The following is a 22,453-nucleotide window of genomic DNA, read 5'->3' as shown; positions in this document are numbered from 1 at the left end:
CCTCTGAAAATAAGGTGTTTATTTTGCTCTTAAAGGGTCATCCGATGACCTGGGGATACATGGATTTATGATACAGTGAAAAGTGGTGAAGACATTATACAGCCAACCCCATTACAGAGAAGTGCATGTGCAATGAAAACAGGTTTCTGCACACAAGTATGTTCAACTGTGCAAGCTGCCCAAATCCTGCACCGGAGATATGCATCAGCATTCTCTGCTCTGACAGTACTGATTGGCTTTTTTGCGACTTCCTAAACTGGTGTCAGGGTAGCACTGTGGGTAAAAGCCTCAGCGCCTAGGGCTTGCCGATCGAAAGGTCGGCGGTTCGAATCCCCGTGGCGGGGTGCACTCCCGTTGCTCGGTCCCAGCGCCTGCCAACCTAGCAGTTCGAAAGCACCCCCGGGTGCAAGTAGATAAATAGGGACTGCTTACTGGCGGGAAGGTAAACGGTGTTTCTGTGTGCTGCGCTGGCTCGCCAGATGCAGCTTTGTCACGCTGGCCACGTGACCCGGAAGTGTCTGCGGACAGCGCTGGCTCCCGGCCTATAGAGTGAGATGAGCGCACAACCCTAGAGTCTGTCAAGACTGGCCCGTACGGGCAGGGGTACCTTTACCTTTTTAAACTGGTGTCAGCTCTTATCATGATGCAGAAGTTCCCTGGATTGAGGTATTTTTAACAGGGAAAGTTCTTTCTTCCATGGAAGTGACCATTGTTATATGCTAAATTTGCCTTCCTTGATAATAAAACACTCTTGATCCAATCAAGTTCAGACAGCCAAAAAAGACAGCTGAAAGCTGCAGTTATTATATGATGAATATAGTAGTTTGAATTGGACTTCTAGATACACATTAGAAAAATCAGCATTGAGTAAAATCTGATATGCTCCTCAGTTAATATTTTCTATAAACCCTATAAACATGATTGTATTCAGGGCTTTTTTTCAGCTGGAACTCAGTTTTGGCATCTCTCAGGTGGGCACCATTGCCATTATAAGAGAACACGGGAGGCAAGTTCCAGCACCTCTTTTTCTAAAAATATCTGCAATTAAACTACAATTGATTTTGTGTGCCATCTAACATACCTCAGTACATCGTGGAATGTTACATCTCCCCCATTATGCAGCCTCTCCATTTCATAGCACATGTGCTTGAACAAGAGTTTGTCCTTGTCCAGATCCACCTCCAACCTTCCACGCAGCAACCTCAGCAAAAACTTGACTCGGAAGGTAGGAATCACTCCCTGAAAAGAAGGCAGAACTTCTCCATTATTGGTACTGGTCAAAACCTTCATGAGCTGTCACCAAAATAGCTAATGCTGCCTGCATGGAGTGCTGTTTGTGCAACAGTACTTCCCTTTCCTCTCCCCATGTGTCCTTCAGATCTGTTTCCAGGGGGTTCTCCAACCCTCTGGAGCAGATTTTTGAGGGTGCACAGGGAGATGTACTGTGTAAGTGGGTGTCTGCTGTGCTATCGGGACACTAGTGTTGGATATGACCCACGAAGGAGTTCAGCCAAGCTGTTCATTTTTGTAGATAGTGATCTATAGGTCAAGGGTGTAAGCCAGGGGTAGATAACCTTTGACCTCCAAGAAACTGCTCAATTCCAAGGCCCATTTGCCTCAACCAGCATGCCCTGTGGTCAGGAATAATGCGAATGTAGGCCATCAATATTTTGAAGGCCACAGGTACCCTGACTCTGAAGTAAATCTGTTAAGTTGTGGGTGAACATATCAGACGACACAGCGATTCTTCAGACAGCTCTTGTTTATTCACAGGCCAGAACAGAACAGAACTGAAGGGTTCAGCCAACCTGCTTATAGAGAGCTCAACTACAAAGCAACAGTAACAACTTTCTGTAACTATCCAATCACTGAACATCACTTTCAATTCCTTATTTACATATGCGGACATGAGTGAAAACTATTTACAGTATTCCCCTGCTGGCCCAGGGTGAGAACTTCAGTACATAACAAAATCCATTCACAGTTCTGAAGCTCCACTGTGCTTGAGCACAAAGACTGAAAGGAACTGATGTTGGAAAGGACTCCTCTACTACCCCGTATAAAGAGAAATGGGAGCAGCTATTGCATTCCCTTTTGGAAAACTGCATTTACTTCTCCTTCCTAGCAATTAATTAACAGAGCAGCAACTAAATAAGACTCGTGGAATTACAGTGAATTATGTTATTACCTCTCTTTTGTCATCAACCATGTTCCATATAATTTGGAAATGTCTAAGATCATTGTAACTTAAGAGCTGGTCTTCCTCCGTGGAATAAAACAGCGAGAAATTTTCCACAATTATAGCTACGGAAAACAGAAACATCTTTAAAATGACATGGGCATTAAACAAGGATATAGTCTCTTAAGGAATTCATTTGTATTCAAGATGTTGGCAAAAATGTACAAAATGCTATATTTATATTAATAGGCTTGCCTTTATTTAGACAAGTCAATTTGTGAAATTTAGTTAGAATCTAATATGCTTCAACCTTAAATATGGAAGTGTTCTACTGGATTCCGTGAACACTGAACAAACTCAATAAAGGCAAACTGAAAAGCCTTCTGCAGTGTTATTTTCACATGCACATACAAGGTAGGAATAATCTGTCTTCCAATAGACATCTTTCTACGAGTCAGCGTTCTTACTAAAACATATTTGCTCCTATATTGCTAAACCAATAACTTTATATGAAAAGAAATGGCAGCTAGGTTTTTCAAATGTTAAACAAGACATGTTTTATTGAAAGATTTCAAAAATTGGGTATGCTGATCTTCTAAGTACCGTATTGGCCTGAATATAAGCCTCACTTCCCCCCAAATCCCGACCGTGAAAAGTTAAAGTGCAGCTTATATTCGCGACTTTAGGGTATGCAGCCAGGAACGTGGGGCAAACAGCTCCAGGAACGCGGCAAAGCAATGCCTGCCCCGTGCGTAGTCCCCTGTCCTCTCCCCCAAGGCCAGGAAGGGAGAGAGCAAGGAAGGGGAAAGGCCACTGGCAATGCAGTGCCTCCCCCCCCCCCCCCCCAGTATGCAGCCAGGAGCAGTGAGGAATGGAGTGGCTTATATTCGGGTATTTTTTTCTTTTTTTCTCCCCCCCTCTTTCAATTTTAAAGGTGCGGCTTATATTCAGGTGCGGTTTATATTCGGGCAAATATGGTACTAATACTTAGAAAAGCATACTCCATATGCTGAGGTGAGGTCTTCCAGTGATGGCGCCTTCTTTATGGAATTTCATTTCCTAGAGAGGTCCACCAGGACAGTTGTTTAAAACAGATTCACATTCAGAAGGCTTCTGAAATCCCTGTCAGGTCTTTGTGGGTTGTTTCATTGGTTTTGTTTTGCAGTCAAAAACTGATGCTACTTTTTAATTTTTCAGTTAGCTGATCATTGCAGTCATGTTGCTAATTCAATTATTTTATTTATAGTTTTGTCCCCTCAGGGGGACCGAAGGGTAAATTATATATATATAGTACATATAATAAGTACGTTTGAAACATATACAGTAATGGCTATTTGTGACTTACCCACAAGCAAATTTAGCATTATGTATGCAATGATGACATAAAATGAACAGAAATACATAAGAGCACCAGCATAGTTTCCACAATCTGTCTTCCAGTATGTTCTGTTATCTGGAGTACAAAAAGGAGGTTGAACCTTCAAAGGAAAATAATTAATTAATTCAAAGGGATATACGATTGCTTCTTCTTTTCTTTTCTTTTTCTTTTGCAACTAACCGACATATGCACAAGCATACACTTAAACGTATGTATCACAATTAGGGAACAACGGTGGCATTAACACGACAGCAAGAGCAGCAATAGTAACAACGTTCTGAGGCGTATGTCAGGACAAGAGTGAGGGCCAAACTGGATGCAAGAGCGGCACATCCGTGCGTTTTTGTTTTTAAAAAGCTCTGCCCCTGTAATGTGGAAAGAGTGATGAAGGTCTCCATTTTTAACAGTGAAAGGGATGCCCTGATGCAGGGTACGTAACCCTCCCTCCCCACCCCCGTCCATTGCATGTCTCCCTATCAAACCATAACCTATTTTTTTCACAGCCAACGGTGAAGAACCTATTTCATTTGTCTGACCTAAACTTCCTGCCATATCTCAATCTTTTCTGTCTATATATTCACAGCTTTACTAAATAAATGGCCTCTACCCATATAAACCGTCCCGGACGCTGCATTCATCATCTGAGGCCCGTCTTCGTGTGCCTCCTCCATGTGAGGTTCGGAGGGTGACAACACGAGAACAGGGCCTTTTCTGTGGTGGCTTCCCAATTGTGGAATATTCTCCCTAGGGAAGTTCGCCTGGCGCCTTCATTATCTATTTTTGGGCGGTGGGCTAATACATTCCTCTTCAACCTGACCTTTGGCTGATTGATATTCTACAGCCTTTTAAATGTGTCCGTGGTAAAGGGAAGGGGTTTATTGTTTTGCTGTTTTGTTTTACTTGTTTTTATCCTCTATTTTACTCAGAGATCTTATGAAGGGCGGTATATGAATTTATATATATGATTTGCAGCTGTAAGAGCTGGTGGTTTGAAATGAAAGCAGCACCAGTCCTGTGAATTAGCATTTACACACATCTGAGATGCAGGGGCAGATAAGACTGCAGAAAGAATTATATTAAATAATGTTCTGGCATTTATTGCAGCAGATCCAGTACTGGATTTAAAGGCTAACAAATGTTTATCAGTTAGCAATATAGTCAACATATTCAGAAAGTCCCCCACTTGCTAGCAATTAATACAAAGATGGTGATATTTAGAATGGCAAAATATATGCGTACTTGTTGACATTATCCACGGATTTAAATGGTTATGCATTTATTCCTATAACATGTCAAATAAATACATGAATGTTTGTGTGAATGACAGCTTAAAAAAAAAAAAGCACAGCACTGTTAAGTCACAAAGCTAGGCTGTTAGATACGCGGTGGTTTCAGTATTTATGTCTTGTTTTAGAATTGTGTTCAATTTACCATGCAGTCATGCATTATCTTGTTCCAGTCTTCCCCAGTGACTATTCTGAAGAGTACAGTAATGGCCTTACCAGCTGATGAAAAGTTGGCATGCCTGTTTTTAAACAAACAATAAATTTTGTTCAGTGTGTGACAAGTGAAATTCAACATTAAAAAACATTAGATGTTGCGATCTTTTCCTTCTCTCCCTTACTTAGCTAGTCCTAAGCATTTTCCATGGTGACTATTAATTATAGTGAGAGGCTATATTGTGCCTGCTATATAGTAATCTGCCTGATCTTCTCATTTCCAAAAGCCCAGCCTGCAAATTACTCCTACTACAGGAAATAACATGGGTACTTATACACAGAATGGGAGTAGCCTAGTACAGCTGTTCATGCATTTTGTGTGCCCAAAACTAGACTGCACAAGCATGGATTCTGAGACCTGACCCAGAATCAAATTTCTTGAGAATCTCAACGATTCAACGAACATTCATGCTCAAACACAGCAATGCCACAATATCATTTACTTTCTGGCGGAGTAAAAAATGTCATACCTGTTGATGTTCTCTCCATATTTTACAGTGCCAAATAAAACTACTCCTGCGAAAGCATAGCAAAGTAACAGCAGGAACATCCCTACTATGATGAAAAAGCTCTTGTACATGCTGACAACCACTGTCAGAAGCAGCATCTTCAGGGTCACCTAAGAGATATGAGGAAAGCAATGGAAAAGAACGTTCAATAATAGAAATGGAGCATAACAGTGACACAGCTGAGTAGGATTAGAAACCTGTAGCCAGTGAATTGGCTGGTTAGTTCCAGTCATATGTGACATCCAGACCCTGCCATTTGCTGCTTACTGGCCCTCGTCCCAATGCTCCAGCAACAATACAATTATATTTCTGCTTATATGCAGTGTTCAAAGCACAGCAGCACCGTTAGGGTCTAGAATTGACACACAGCAACCCATTGCTCTCTGACCCATGCTGCTGAGCCCTCCTAAGGTACCTTCCCGCTTACCCTTCCTTTCCTCAATCTTGACATCATTTGCTCCTTTCTGCAAGACTCCTCTTCCTCCTTGGCCCACTGACTTCTCTGCATTCTTCCTTCATGCTCTTTACTCTTGGCTCCCTGCCCCTAGGGGACGCGGGTGGCGCTGTGGGTTAAACCACAGAGCCTAGGACTTGCCGATCAGAAGGTCGGCGGTTCGAATCCCCGCGACGGGGTGAGCTCCCGTTGCTCGGTCCCAGTTCCTGCCAACCTAGCAGTTCGAAAGCACGTCAAAGTGCAAGTAGATAAATAGGTACCGCTCCGGCGGGAAGGTAAACGGCGTTTCTGTGCACTGCTCTGGTTCGCCAGAAGCGGCTTAGTCATCCTGGCCACATGACCCGGAAGCTGTACGCCGGCTCCCTCGGCCAATAAAGTGAGATGAGCGCCGCAACCCCAGAGTCGTCTGCGACTGGACCTAATGGTCAGGGGTCCCTTTAGCCTTTACTCTGCCCCTAGCTTCTGGGACCTCTTTCTAGCCATCAGCCCTCCCAACAAAGCTATTCCTGTCTCTAGGGCATAGACTACCCAAACTGAACTGCAAATTTCTGAACTGCGCTATTTGCCAGGACTGGGATTGGGCAGAGTGACGGCACTCAGGGCGGGGGCAGGAGCAAGGGCAGTGGGCATGGGTGGTGTGTACATCTGTCATCTCATCGTTTCCCCACCCGTTTCCCCATACTGCTTTTGTTCATTGCAACAATATATAACATACTGAAAAGAATAAAGCAGCCAAACAAGCAAGCCACTTTTACTCACATGTTTCCCACAGATCGAGAAGAACCTGAAGACAATTACACATGCCCCCATCATGTATGTGTAGGCATTCTGGAATTCAAACACAGAAGTTGTTTCTGCTTGGTACTACTTCTTAAATGGCAGCTTAAAATACTAAGGACTATTGGCAAAACCTATTGGTGTTTCGCAACTTTCTGACTAGTTGCAGGACCTTAGCCAGACCTAGCCGAGTAAATGCAGAGTTCACAAAAGCAATTGGCAACTTGGCTGCAGACAGGATGGATGAAGCAGGAACCAGGAACTTGTAGTTAGGTGTTTATTATATACAGTGAACTATTTACAGGAAGAGAACAGAACACGGATCTTTGACTAGCTCTCTCATACACGACTCACAACTCCTGCACTCAAACTTGTACTAACACACATTCCAGTTAGTAGGCCATTAATCATTATTCCCATGATAGAGCTTGACCAATCATGGAGCTGTCTCCATGCCTCTGTATCACCAGGCAGACTTACTCCTTCACATTGCCTTGGCTGCCGGCCAAACCCTAATTGGCTCTGTGTGTGTAGCTGCACGTATGCAGATTCCCAACAAGGACTATTACTGTTTACATCTGATTGCATCTGATCTTTGGGTTGGGAAAAAGGGGGCGTTGATCAGTTTGTATTCCCCCCCCCTCTTTTGAATAAATAGTAAATAATAATAATAATAATAATAATAATAATACCAAAGCAGCTCATGAATTACATTTCAGGTATACAAATCATAATAGTCCTATGTGATCAGTTGTGACCAAAAAAATATGCAGTTTGCTGCAACTTACAGTTAGGGCAAAGTGGAGTATCACCCAAATGACTCCTAAAGATGTCACCAAGAGATCATAGCGATTTCTTCTGCTCTGCCAAAATCCAGCAGGTGACATAGCAATAATTTTCATGGTAACCTGTAAGAGAGGAATGTATATGTTATCACTTTTCTGTGAGGCATCATTCATTATGCCACCACACCCCAAAAATTCTGCCCTACAGGTAACTCAAAACTTATGCATGTGTAACGTGTGCATTTAGCTTTATATGTTTGGCAAAAATGTATTATTCCCCCCCCCCCGCCAAAGGAGGCAGAAAGGGGGGAATCCCACCCTATATGTGAATTTGGTTTATGTGCTATCCACAGAATGTAACCCCCCGCGTAAGTTGAGAGTCACCTATATCCAAACTGGGGGGTTATTGGCAAATCAGTATGAATCTGAACAGATTGAAAAGTAAAGCTGTTGCATGATGTCCAAAAGCAAAACTGACAAAAGATGCAATGTTGTAGAGTGGAGAAATTGTGAAATATATCACCTTACCTCAAGAACAAAAATGAAGGTGAAGACGACGGACATTGCTGCTAAAGGACCGGTAACAGGGTCTTGATCATCCCACTTATATAAAAGAAGAAACAGGGCTTTATAAAATATTTCTGAATTATTAAAAGAACACTAGTGCCTGCTGGGTCAGGCCAAAGGCCCATCTAGTCCAGCATTCCATTCTCACAACCGCAAACTGAATACCTATGGAAAATCTGCAAGCAGGAACTGAGCACAACAGCACTCTCCCTTGCTGCAGTTTCCCACAAGAACAGTCGCCAGGGTTAGTAGACTTATCCTCCATGAATCTGTCAAATTCTCTTTTAAAGCCATCCAAGTTGGTCATCGCTGCCTCAGGTGGGAGCAAATCCCACAGTCCAACTATGCACTGTGTGAAGAACCAATTAATTTTGTTTGACTCGGACATTCCAATGTTCAGCTTCACTGGATATTCCCCAAGTTCTAGTGTTATGTGAGAAGGAGAAAAACTTTACCCACTTTCTCATCCCATGAATAATTTTATATACTTCTATCACGTTATGGTGCTGGAGGAGACTCTTGAGAGTCCCATGGACTGCAAGAAGATCACACCTATCCATTCTGAAGGAAATCAGCTCACTGGAAGGACAGATCGTGAAGCTGAGGCTCCAATACTTTGGCCACCTCATGAGAAGAGAAGACTCCCTGGAAAAGACCCTGATGTTGGGAAAGATGGAGGGCACAAGGAGAAGGGGACGACAGAGGACGAGATGGTTGGGCAGTGTTCTCGAAGCTACCAGCATGAGTTTGACCAAACTGCGGGAGGCAGTGGAAGACAGGAGTGCCTGGTGTGCTCTGGTCCAGGGGGTCACGAAGAGTCGGACACCACTAAATGACTAAACAACAACATCACATTGCCTCTAGCCTTTTCTCTAACTTAGCAGCCCTAAATATTGTATGCTTTCCTCATAAGGGAGTTGCTTTATCCTCTTGATCATTTTGCTTTGGCGTTTTCTGAACCTTTCCCAACTCTACAATATATAATCTACTGCTTTGCAAGATGTCGTAAGGAACAGAGCAAATACCTTAACAGATAACAACACAGACTGGGCCAAGACAAGCACAGCAATGGTCCTCTTGAAAAATGGATGTTGAGTTATATCATACATCTTGGCTCGAAATCCATCATTATCTGGGAAAAACAATTAAAAGTACACAGTTTAATAAAGTATATAATTCTTTTGTGTCACTCTCTATTTTCCTGAACTTTGTCTAGTTTGCATATGCACAATAATAAATCTCTTAGACCTTTAAATTTTGAACACTTTTTGAATTCAAATTCTGAACATCTGAAGCTGAAGTTAATGCCCTTTCGCAAAATTTATAGGCACAGAACATTTTCACTTTACTTCACACAAACTCATAAAGGCCTCATGATTACAATTATAATGTGAAACCTACATTCCTGCGGAATTACGAATCCAAGTGAAATGGCTTTGATACCTGGGCGAGGTGGGAGATGAAGTGGCTGTGCTATCTTCAGTCTGCTCTTGAGATCCTCCCATCGCCTCTGATCAACTGTCAGCAAAGCTGTCCCCTAAATGAACAAGAATAACAAAATATCTTCACGTATTTGTTTATCAAAAAGCTGTTGTGTGTGTGTAACTGTATACCAATTTTACTATCCTATCTTTGGCCACCAAGAAATGGTTTGAACAAAAGCTTCTCATATTGCTTCAAAAAGATACACCTGCCCTGGTACATATTTAAAAGTTAATGGGGCCATAGTCCTGGCCCGACTCCTGAGCTTGGGTGGATCTCTGGCCCCACTTCTCAACATCCAGGCATTGAATATGGATGTTGAATAAAGGGAAGGCTACATGAGAGCTGGATACCCCATCGTACATTAGGACTTCTTAGGGAAGGGAATTCCAAAGCTTGGATGCAATAGCTGAGAACATTTCCTCTGAAAATCCACTTGCCTATCCACAGAAGCAGGTGCTCAGTTAATAACTGGGGGAAGGTTCATACAGGAGAAGATGGTCCAGAAGATAACAAAGCCTCAACCAGGCAGAGAGCCTTCTCAGTAGTGGTGCCCGCCCTGTGGAACACCCTCCCATAAGATGTCCCATAAGACATCTGAAGGCAGCCCTGTTTAGGGAAGTTTTTAATGTTTTATCGTATTTTTAATATTTTGTTGGGAGCTGCCCAAAGTGGCTGGGGAAACCTAGCCAGATGGGCGGGGTATAAATAAATGATGATAATATCTATGACTTTATAGGATAACACCAGCATTCTCAATTGGGCACGGAAGTGAACAGGGAGCTAAAGCAATAGATATATACACATTTTGTTCCAGCTGAAACTTGAGGATTCTACAGAGGTGTACCCAAGAAAAGTCCATTATAGTAGTCTCACCCTAGTGCATTAGAATGCACTATCGTAGTCTAACCCTGGGTATATCATAGTCTAACTTCCAGGGCATATCAGTCTATTTCCATTGCATGTCAATTTCACAAGTGTTCCAATTCCATTTTGCCTTGCTTCGTATGAAAATTCCTTTTTACATGTGTTTTTAAACAAATATGTATTTAAATGTGTAATTCATTTCAATGCATTTCTAAACATCTTTTATCCCGAAATATATACTGCATTTCTTTTGAGACAAGAACTGTACTGTAACTTTCTGAGAAGTGTGAAAAACGATATTTATTCCACTGTGTACCCAGGAGGTACAAATTAGGTCAGTTCTCTTTAAAACATGGACTGAACGAAATTCTCCTCCACCTTTAGCAAGTGATACGATGACTGTGGCCAGTTAAATCACCCCAGTAATGGGTGCAGTTGGCAGATGAGCCCAAGTTGGTATCGTTTTATACCTGCAATGTTATCTGATAACTGCACGGCAGCACATGGGAGGTGCAAAGACAATATAAAAAAAATTATTTCATGAGAAATAGAAAGCCTGCATTATTACCTTATTTTCATTGAAATTAGCAATGACGACTCCAACGAAAAGAGTTAGCCCAATCATACAGCCAAGGAATACAAACACATGGATGTAGATGCCATGGATCTGCATAAAAAAATATGTTACTCATCTGTATAAATTAAAGGAGGAATTAAAAGGTCTGACAAGTGCTGAGGTATATATACTCACGGGACCCACACGATGAATGATAACATCTCTGACTTCAACCCATCCCTTTAAGGAAAGGACTTCAAATAATGCCAGCATTGCATTCCCAACGTTGTCAAAGTTAAAGTTCCGAGGGTTGGCCCTGTTAAAATATCACAGGGAAGGGTAGCAAAAATACATGCAGCCAAGGTCCTTAATTGTACTGAAAGAACTGACAAATATCTTAGTAACACTAGTGAGTAGTTTAGAGCCAAACACACACACAGTCATGGAGGCAATCATATACATTCCTGGGATATATATTTACATTTCTGATTCACTTATTTCTCTAGCTAACAATCAAAGAGGACAGTCAGGGATAAGAGTGACATTTGACCCCTGAACATCTGAAAAAATAGACTAACAGTGCAATATATGTACATCTGCTCCAAAGGAGACATGGTCAGCATGTATAGGATCCCAGAAGATTTAAGGATGTGGATCTCCAGTGTCATATTTTAACCTCACAGCACACCACTACTAAGTGCATCAATAGGTGGTCCATGACCCTGGAATAAAACTGGAGGACACCAATGTATCAGTGCAATAATATTATTTATTAATTGTTGAATGCAATTTAAGTCTATTGATTACAATGCATCCACTTTGAGTATGACTTAGTTGAATATCAGCCTCTGCACTCAAGTCTTCTGTCTGTGCACTTTTCCTTATGGTAAATACATTTTCTTACACTGGCAAAATTGGTTCCTCACATTATTAGTGCTGTTGCTTAAAGTCTTTAAATTGCTTACACTTAGAGACTTGGATTCTGAAAGTATATGATTCCGCAAATACCACAGCATCACCAGCTGCTCCCATCACAGGGCACCGTTTCAATAGAATAGCATAGCACTTTCCCCTAGCCACATACAGCTTCCCATGTTAAAATATTTGCAAAAATGAAACCCGCTTTAGAAACCCTGATTTCTAATATTAATGCAACAGAATGAAAGAAAATCTCCACATACTAGTACTGGAGGCTTCCTTGCAAGCCCCCTCACCAGGATAAATTTAACAATAGCATTTTGGAAAAGAATAGCAAAATGGCTACCTATGCTTACATTTGAAAAATAAGGAGCAATTTTAAAGTCAACACAATGGATGCCCACACTATATGTGGAAATGGCCATTACTTTCCAAGCCCCTTCAGACACAGACTCTACTATTAAGAAGAATCCCCCCTCTTATATCTTACGCCTTCAAGTCATTGTGTGGGAATGGGGTCAACAGCGGGACAGAAATTCAAGCAGAAGGATCCAAGTATGATATAATCATCTATAAATTACTCTCTCCTTTCAAAATCAAAGGATCGGGTAACATAACTTCCCTTGGCACATCTAACTCTTCTGACATTTAGGGATTTTGTCATAATATGGTTCTAAATCTATGTGGCTGCAGCTTAGAAGCCTATTCCCTCAATGACAAGGCAGAACTAATATGTCCGGCATCTCTATTGCCGTTTTTATAGCCCTTGGAAATTGCATTGTCTGCTTCAAATCTTTTTATATGTGCCTAGGCTACATATACTCAGTTCCATCATTTTCTAAGCGTAGATAAACTGCTTAAAAACTTTGCTGCTCTTAAACAACCGATACCATTATTTCCATTGTTTTTGCCATAATATTACTAAAATTATGTCCACATGCTCTCCTGCTTGTGTGATTTACCACTAAAATCGAAGTGTAGGAAGGAGTACTTGACTTGCACAAGTTAACTATCATGTAGCTGAGTCTTACAGTGTCCATTGCGTATCTTAGATTACTAACTGAATCTTCAGAATAAATGCACAGGCCATAATATACCACTTACCAGACTCGAGGCACCCAAAATCCAGGTTTCTTTTCGCCGGGTCTTAATTTTAGATTTAGATTTTTGGAAACACTTACATTTATTCGGAATATGCCATGGCAGTCTTCCTATAATAAACATAAAATAATGCTCATAAAAAGCTGCAAACAAACCAAAAAATATCCCGTATGACAAACACCAGGAAATTATGTCACAAAGTGAGCATAAGTATTGCTTTTGATTTAACTCAAGGAGTCAAATCCCTCATTAACCAACATCCCACTCTAGGCCTTTAAAGATGATACATTCATAAAAAGGATATTGCTTATGATGAGAGAGAAAGAGAGAGAAACCTGTACATTTAGCAGAGTTGTACTTCCTTGACCGAACATGCATGCACTTTGTTGGCAACATCTGTTCAACAATAGCAATTACTTTCTTGGTGAGGTAGAGGGAAGGAATCCATACTCCTGCTTTCCATCTCCACTCACTAACAGCTAAGCATGGGGTTATCTCATGTTTGATTCAGTATGCATTTTAAGCTGACTCTATCAAATTGAAACAATTATGAGAACCTTCAAAATGGCACTATTATCTGAATTTTTTAATGCAGTTCTCCAACCAGTGTTTTAAAAATGCACATATTTGGGGGAAATGTGCATTAAAATGAATATATCTGTGAAGAATGCATTATATCAGGAAATATACTTGCAAAAAGGCGTATATTTTTCAAAATCACATACAAAAATGTTTTATTGGAAGAAACTTGCACCTGAAAAAGTGTGTGTGTGTGTGTCACACACACACTGCTGCAGAAATGTGTACAACTGAATACAAGATTGGAAAAATGAGAAACTGAGAGAACCATTCCTACTAACAGCCTTCTTGGCAAAGCTGAGTGTGTCCTCTGCTCACCAGCCACAAATGTACACATTGCATCCACTACTGCTGTGTGTGAGGATTTCTAAATTGGGACCACAGAGCTGTTTCACAGTGACAATGCAGGTCTGCCATCTCTCACACATAATGTCTTATGTTGATCTCATGTGACGTATAGTCATGTTATCGGTAAAACTTCTGAGTGAACCATAAATTTCTGACACAATATAAAGCAGCTTCATATATACTTTTCTTTTTTTGTGCATTTTCTGTCGTCATTAAATGTCTCATAAACTTTCCCTACCCTACCCTAGAATGGAACCGCAGAAGCTAGTGGAATTTTGCCCATGTGCAAAGGAAGGAGATGCTCTGTACATGCTGAAGCAAGCAAAACCTGTTCTTACCCTTGCAATAATATGTGGATCATTGCACTTAGCCAGCTTCCCAGCAAAAAGCTGAACTCCAAAGCTTGCAAAAACAAGCATCAATGTCAGCAAAAGAATGGAAACCTGTAGGAATAAATGAAAAACAGTCCAACTATATTGAAAACGGTCTTATATTCAATGTTTATATCCTCTGTGGGTATCTTCTCTTAAGCCACCAGTCTGGACAACAGACTGGCACCAGTTGAACCCTGGACTGCGTCCTTAAGTCACATAAGGATAGTTTAGAGCAGGGGTAGGCAACCTAAGGCCTGGAGGCCGGATGCGGCCCAATCACCTTCTCAATCCGGGCTGCAGACGGTCCGGGAATCAGCGTGTTTTTACATGAGTAAAATGTGTCCCTTTATTTAAAATGCATCTCTGGGTTATTTGTGGGGCAAAGGAATTTGTTCATTCCCCCCCCAAAAAAAAAATATAGTCCGGCCCACCACATGGTCTGAGGGACGGTGGACCGGCCCACAGCTGGAAAAGGTTGCTGACCCCTGGTTTAGAGAGATATTGCAGTATGGCATGGGGTTCATGCAAGATTAATGTGCTGCCATCTTTCCCCATGCAGCTGTCATTACTATTTCTTCCATAATAATACACAGGATGCAAACCCTTCATAAAATTGCAGGAAGAGAGGTTCTTGCCTTCAATACTGATGTGTCCTGAGGAAGGTGGCAGCAAGGTACTTCCTCCTATTCCTCATTCTTTTCCTTCACATATGTATTTTCACATCCTTTAACCCCAGTGACATGCCTCTTATTGCATTTAAATGCATTCCTCACTCCATTCAGGTAAATTTCATGACCTACATTTCATGCATGCAGGTAAACCTCTTTGCAATCAGAAACACAATCTTAAGATGAATCCTGCTTCACACATTGATCAGCTACATGTCTTTGGGAAACTCACAAGCAGGACATTCTTTTAAGTACACTTAGGTCGTCACAGCATGATAGAATACAAAGGTTTTTTTGAAAGTGTTATGTACACTGCTTAGAAATGCCAGAGATAAAGTGGTATATAAATAGCTTAAATAAAATAAATAGGCAATTTTGATGCATTCTCCCCACCCATAACCAAAACTTTGGATGGGCCCAATTACAGTCTTTTTTATTCCCCCTATTCTACAGAAGAGCATATAACTAAATAGGTTTGGAGAGAGTTACCCAGTCTAAGAACAGATGGGATTTTAACCTGTTCTTATTAGCAAGTAGTGAAATGCATTGACCATAAATCTATTGAACAGATACTGGCGAATGTAATACATTTGACTTTTAAATCTTTTATCAGAAGATTAACAAAATAAACAGTGCTCACTAGAAAGATTTCCTTGAAGCCGCTGAAAAGTTCTCGGACAACCTTTCTCATCTGGGGCACCAGCTTAAATATCCGAAGTGGCCGGAGACACCGTAGCACCATTAAGAGCTGAGCTCCAGACTTCGCAGGGACGTTTTGCGGCATCCAGCAGAGAAATATCAAGCTTACCTTTTGAAAGATGGAAGACGACATAGCCCAGGTGTTTAAAAAAAACATTTCACGTACTCATTTGCTAGCTTGGGCAGCTGAGGTTGAATGTTAGTCTTAAAACCTTTTAAATAAAGTAAAATATCTCACACAGAACACCAGAATAAAATGTGATCCTAAGTATGCCATGAGTATGCCAAGTCTTTAGTTTTACTGTGCTGGGGGCTGCCAAACCTGTGTTTGCACCAGCATAACACAGCTGCAATCCGGTAGGCAAAGCTGGAATCCTAAGATTAACACTACAAACAATAGTCGGCATAGTAATAATGACAGCAAGTCCCACAAATGGAATGTCTTCTCCATAAGATCTAACCTAGCATCAATTTTAATGTGATTTCAGCACCAAGGAAATATCTCAGTATTTGCTAGGACATGTCAGCATTTAAGTAAGTTGCTTGATTATGGTCTGTCTGTTCTACATTTCATGATTCTGTTTTATTTGTTTCTTTTTTCAGGTTCTTTTTTTTGTTATAGTTTATTTCCGTTATTTTATTGTAAGCCACCCATGGAAATTTTACTGAAGGGCAACATAGAAAACTTCTGTTTTTTTAAAAAATCCCTGAATAATCACAATGATGCTTGCCAATGACACCCTCACATTAGGTACCAATTAACAAAGGGATGGTGGTGCTGTGGTCTAAACCACTGAGCATCTTGGGCTTGCCGATCAGAAGGTCAGCGGTTTGAATCCCCACGACGGGGTAAGCTCCCATTGCTCTGTCCCAGCTCCTGCTAACCTAGCAGTTCAAAAGCACGCGTGTGCAAGTAGATAAATAGGTACCGCTGTGGCGGAAAGGCAAACGGCGTTCCCATGCACTCTGGCACTTGTCATGATGTTCCATCCCGCCAGAAGTAGTTTAGTCATGCTGGTCACATGACCTAGAAAGCTGACTGTGGACAAACCCCAGCTCCCTCAGCCTGAAAAGCAAGATGAGCGCTGTACCCAATAGTCACCTTTGACTGGACTTAACCATCCAGGGGTCCTTTACCTTACCTTTACCTACCAACTAATACGTGGCCATGATAGAAATGCCATGATGTTACATCAGTATGTGTCCAACATAACAGTGTGCCCTGATGGCAAAAGACGATTGAGCGGTAATCCTATCGCACTGAAGTAAAGGTGCAAGAAAGTCTAAATGCCTATTTGTGTACATTTCCTGACTGGTTAGCCATCTTGACTGCCAGCTTGGGCCTCAACCATACCCCAAAGAATGGTCAAAGCCTGCAAACAGAGAAGGGAAGGGGCATTATTCCTCTCTTCTGCTGTAATTAGTATCTGGATTTGTTGACCTAGCTTTTGTGAAAAACCTTTCTTGTGAGTAATAACATTTCATCAACACTTTCCATATTAAAATGATATTTTGAGGGGTTGGAAGACATGTAAAGGTAAAGGTAAAGGGACCCCTGACTGTTAGGTCCAGTCACGGATGACTCTGGGGTTGTGGGGCTCATCTCGTAAGGAGCTTCAAAAAGACTTTAATCTCGTTTTCTTGCAAGTGTGACCCACTGATGTCAACAGAATTTAGTTCCAAGTTGTTCAAGAATTGGATATGTGTGTAGTTTTTTTTAAATTATTATTTCATTTGGGATACATTGCTGTTACTTTCTGCGCTCCCAAATAATGGTGCAATGCGGAACAATACATGCCGAACTGAACTTTTCTAAATGTTAGAATTATTTAGAAATGGAGATTGAATGCAGTTTTTCTTCTTCTTCAAACAAAGTAGAAGAGGCGGAGAAGGATTTCTGAGAAAAGACCTCATTTTCTGACTGCAAGGCTTGAATACAAATTGATTGTGACAAATTATATTCATTATATCTGTGACACAGTCTAATATCTACAAGATTTAATCAAGCTCACAATGTTTTCACTTAGAAGTCTTGTTCAGATATAGTGCTATGATTTTTTCTTAAAAAAAGTTTTTGATAATATGAACATTAAGTATTTATCTAATGCCATCTATACATAGTTCGATATTAAATATTTCTTTTATAAAAGAAATTACCATACTTTCCCGTCTATAAGACACTTCCATGTATAAGATGGAGGGGGAGATGAAATTTCGGGGGACTGAAATTTCAGAAAATGGGGGGAGATGGCAAAAAGTTGTTGAGCTTTTTTGGGGGAGGATTGCCCAGAGCTGTTGAGTTTTTTTTCAGGCGGAAATCGCTCACCCCCACGCGTTGCAGTAGCCGCCTCCCATCTGTCCCCTCGCCCGCAGAAGCTGCCAATTGCCCGCCCAATTAACACAGCGTCAACCAATCCACACCACCCACTGACGCAGCAACCAATAATATGCACAATAGCTGCTGACAGCCGTGGCAGCAACCAATCAAATGTCCACCCTGGGCACTACCCATATATGAGACGACCCCCACTTTTTAGCATGAATTTTAAGGAAAATAACCTAGTCTTATACATGGAAAAGTACGGTACTAAGTGACAAGGACTGTGTTGCCATGAGAATAGATACTTATTCTAAAAGCTATTATCAAATGAACATCTTCCCCCATATCATGTACTCATGTGCTGGGATGTGCTTTGCAGGCTCTTCTTCATAATGCGCCTGCCAGCTGAGAAATATGAATGGCAACAAGGGAGATGAATTTATCTGAGGCGGCGTCCTATTAATGGAACTCAGTCCTCTGGGAGGCTTGTCCTTTCAGGCCAAGTGCATAAAGCTGAATGCACACAAGTTAAATGTGCATAAGTTGTGAGTCTATTATACTAACAGTGCAACTGAATCGTACATTTGCATATGCATTTCTTTTTTTTAAAAAAAGATATTTATTAAGATTTTCAAAGTTAATACAGTAAAGATATAAAAAAAATCAAAAAGGAAAAGGAAAAAAAAAAGAAAAAATACCCAAAAACCGAAAAAGAAAATACATAAAAATTAAAAACACATAAAGTCACAATAATTATCTTTCGTTGACATATTTCCCCAACCTCCTCATACCTCCCCTTTTTGTATTCCAATTCAAATTATTAGTTCATCAAATCCTTATCCATAATTCTTAACCTAATTCCACATCTTTTTTCCCTACCCCTCAGAACATTACAGCTGAAAACCTCTTAAATTCTATCCGACATCATTCTAACATTCATTAATTTTACAATATTTCTGTAGATAGTCCTTGAATTTCTTCCAATCTTCTTCCGCCGACTCTTCTCCCTGGTCACGGATTCTGCCAGTCATTTCTGCCAGTCCCATATAGTCGATCATCTTCAACTGCCATTCTTCCAGAGTGGGTAAATCCTGTGTCTTCCAGTACTTTGCAATAAGTATTCTTGCTGCTATTGTAGCATACATAAAGAAAGTTCTATCCTTCTTTGGCACCTGTTGGCCGACTATGCCTGGAAGAAAGGCCTCTGGTTTCTTCAGGAAGGTATATTTAAATACCTTTTTCAGTTCATTATAAATCATTTCCCAGAAAGCCTTAATCCTTGGGCACGTCCACCAAAGGTGAAAGAATGTACCTTCATTTTCCTTACATTTCCAGCATTTATTGTCGGGTAAGTGATAAATTTTTGCCAGCTTGACTGGGGTCATGTACCACCTGTATATCATTTTCATAATATTCTCTCTTAAGGCATTACATGCCGTAAATTTCATACCTGTGGTCTACAACTGTTCCCAGTCAGCAAACATAATGTTGTGTCCTACATCTTGTGCCCATTTAATCATAGTAAATTTGACCGTCTCATCCTGAGTATTCCATTTCAACAGTAAGTTATACATCTTTGACAAAATCTTAGTTTTAGGTTCTAACAGTTCTGTTTCCAATTTTGATTTTTCCACCTGGAAGCCGATTTTCTTATCCAAATTATATGCCTCCATTATCTGATAATAATGAAGCCAATCTCGCACTTTGTTCTTTAGTTTCTCAAAACTCTGCAATTTCAGTCTATGTCCTTCTTGTTCCAAAATTTCCCAATATTTCGGCCATTTGGCCTCCATATTGAGCTTTTTCTGTGCTTTCGCTTCCATTGGTGACAACCACCTTGGGGTTTTATTTTCCAATAAATCCTTATATCTAATCCAAACATTAAACAATGCTCTCCTGACCATATGGTTTTTGAATGCTTTATGTGCTTTAACCTTGTCATACCACAAATATGCATGCCACCCAAAGACGTTGTTAAAACCTTCTAGATCCAAAGTGTCTGTATTCTCAAGAAGCAGCCAGTCTTTCAGCCAGCAAAAAGCTGCTGATTCATAATAAAGTTTAAAGTCTGGCAGGGCAAATCCACCCCTTTCCTTTGCATCCGTTAATATCTTAAATTTTATTCTAGGCTTCTTGCCCTGCCAGACAAATCTAGAAATATCTTTCTGCCACTTCTTGAAACAGTATATCTTGTCCACAATTTGCAATGTTTGAAATAAAAACAACATTCTAGGCAATACATTCATCTTTATAGCTGCGATTCGGCCCAACAAGGAAAGCTTCAAATTTGACCAAATTTCTAAATCTTTTTTCACTTCCGTCCAACATTTTTCATAGTTATCTTTAAACAAGTTACCATTTTTAGCTGTCATATTAATCCCCAGATATTTCACCTTCTTAACCACAGTCAAACCTGTTTCATTTTGGAACCTCTCTCTTTCAATCAGTGTTAAATTTTTCTCTAACACCTTAGTTTTTGCCTTATTCAGTTTAAATCCTGCCACCTGACCAAACTCTTGAATTAGTTCCAAAACCCTTTTGGTACTAGATTCTGGCTCCTGTAACGTTAAAACTAAGTCATCTGCAAAAGCTCTCAATTTGTACTGTTTGACTCCGACCTGTATACCTTTAACCAACCGGTCCCTTCTAATCATGTTCAGCAGGACCTCCAGGACCGATATAAAAAGCAATGGGGAAATTGGGCACCCCTGTCGTGTCCCTTTTTCAATCTTAAAATTCTTCCGTAACCACGTTGTTTACAATTAATTTGGCCTTTTGTTCAAAATATATTGCACCTATACCATTCTCAAAACCTTGACCCACCCCCATACCCTGTAGGTTCTTTTTCATAAAACTCCAAGAGATGTTGTCAAAAGCTTTCTCCGCATCCACAAATATCAGAACTGCTTTAGTGTTTATATTCACTTCTAACTTTTCCAAAATGTCGATTATGTTCCTCAAATTGTCCGATAGATGTCTTCCCGGAAGAAAGCCCGCTTGATCCTTATGGATCTCCTCCATCAACACTTTTTTCAGTCTCTTAGCCAAAATGTCAGCAAAAATTTTGTAATCCACATTTAATAAGGATATGGGACGGTAGTTCTTAAGTTGAGTCTTTTCAGTCTCTGTTTTCGGTATGAGTGTAATATAAGCCTCTTTCCACGACTGGTGCCCTTTTCCCTTCCAAAATTTCATTGCAGACTTCCTTCAGAGGTTGTAATAACCACTCTTTCAAAGATCTATAATATCTGGAGGTCAGCCCATCCGGTCCTGGAGACTTGCCTAGTTGCATATTTTGGATGGCACCTTCTATCTCCTGGTCAGATATTTTACAGTTCAACATTAGTTTACTTTCTTGTGAAATTTTTTGTAATCCATTTGTTTTCAAAAAACAATCAATGTCCATTTCATTCTGTGGCCCTTGTGCATATAGTTGTTTGAAGTACTTCTGGAAGCAATTCCTAATCTCATTTGGGTTATGTATGTCCTTTCCTTCTACTTCCAAATTTGTGATGGTATTTAGTTTTTGTCTTTTTTTCAATTGCCAAGCCAATAGTTTCCCGCATTTATTCGCTGATTCAAATGTCTTCTGTTTCATTTGTTTAATTTTCCATTCTATTTCCTGATTCATCAATTCCATATATTGTACTTGATAGAGTTTTATTTCTCTCAAAATCTCTTGAGACTTTGGCTTTACTCTCAGTTTTTTCACCCCTTCTTTTATTTTCTATTTGCATATGCATTTCTTAAACATTTCCAGGTAAACAGGTATTTATGTACCTATGTACAACTGAAAGTACTTTGGAGTTTAGATGTAAACTGCAGACAAACAAGATATACAAATTGTTTTTAATTTCTAGTGTGTTTCATTCTTATTAGATGAAATTATTTCCCCAAAGTTTGCTTGTTTTTTAGTTAATCATGACTAGCACAGAATATTAGGCACGTTGGTGAAAAATGCCCGAAGAGCAAATACTTACAAGATATATAAATATATCCATGACACCCCCAAAGTCTCTTATGACTGCCGTTGGAGTAAAAAACAAGCCATCAGCCATAATCTTCAAATTAAGTTCAATGCTCATGAATATTACAAAGACATATTCAGCGATCTGAGAAGCAAAGGGAAAACCAAATATTAATTACCCCTGAACTTGAAAACAATGGGTTCTTTTGTACAACAAATTACTTCCATATAATTACCTGAAGTGTTGGTGCATGCATCACTCTTCGAAAGGGAGATTCGAACATCATTGAAATGCAAGAGCATATAGTGACAATGATCATTACCCAGTCCAGATATGTAACCAATCCCAGCAAATCACTGCAGAAAAAAATGAAGCATTCAGAAGGAGTTTCCAATATTAATGGCAAATATCTATTCAACATATGG

General features: G+C 40.3%; 1 protein-coding gene across 8 annotated transcripts in view; it reads right to left on the bottom strand.

The window, feature by feature from the left end:
- The window catches only part of NALCN (sodium leak channel, non-selective), a 195,769-nt gene that overhangs the window by 6,288 nt on the left and 167,028 nt on the right, over positions 1-22,453 (bottom strand). For 6 of the 8 annotated variants that reach the window (XM_053384465.1, XM_053384464.1, XM_053384467.1 and 3 more), the window contains 17 exons: positions 22,264-22,384; positions 22,041-22,172; positions 15,682-15,849; positions 14,338-14,442; positions 13,076-13,182; positions 11,249-11,369; positions 11,066-11,164; positions 9,592-9,685; positions 9,174-9,280; positions 8,110-8,184; positions 7,585-7,704; positions 6,779-6,847; positions 5,527-5,675; positions 4,989-5,082; positions 3,525-3,657; positions 2,189-2,304; positions 1,082-1,239 (listed from right to left, as the gene is read on the bottom strand). In XM_053384465.1, the coding sequence (XP_053240440.1) occupies positions 1,082-1,239; positions 2,189-2,304; positions 3,525-3,657; positions 4,989-5,082; positions 5,527-5,675; positions 6,779-6,847; positions 7,585-7,704; positions 8,110-8,184; positions 9,174-9,280; positions 9,592-9,685; positions 11,066-11,164; positions 11,249-11,369; positions 13,076-13,182; positions 14,338-14,442; positions 15,682-15,849; positions 22,041-22,172; positions 22,264-22,384 (1,968 nt within the window). Of the gene's footprint in view, positions 1-1,081; positions 1,240-2,188; positions 2,305-3,524; positions 3,658-4,988; positions 5,083-5,526; positions 5,676-6,778; positions 6,848-7,584; positions 7,705-8,109; positions 8,185-9,173; positions 9,281-9,591; positions 9,686-11,065; positions 11,165-11,248; positions 11,370-13,075; positions 13,183-14,337; positions 14,443-15,681; positions 15,850-22,040; positions 22,173-22,263; positions 22,385-22,453 lie in introns of those variants that run through there. The other 2 variants (XM_053384470.1, XM_053384471.1) reach the window with 2 other exon arrangements.

Source organism: Podarcis raffonei, chromosome 4, assembly GCF_027172205.1.
Source record: "Podarcis raffonei isolate rPodRaf1 chromosome 4, rPodRaf1.pri, whole genome shotgun sequence".
Classification (NCBI taxonomy): Eukaryota; Metazoa; Chordata; class Lepidosauria; order Squamata; family Lacertidae; genus Podarcis; species Podarcis raffonei.
This window is presented reverse-complemented; position numbering and strand designations above follow the sequence as displayed.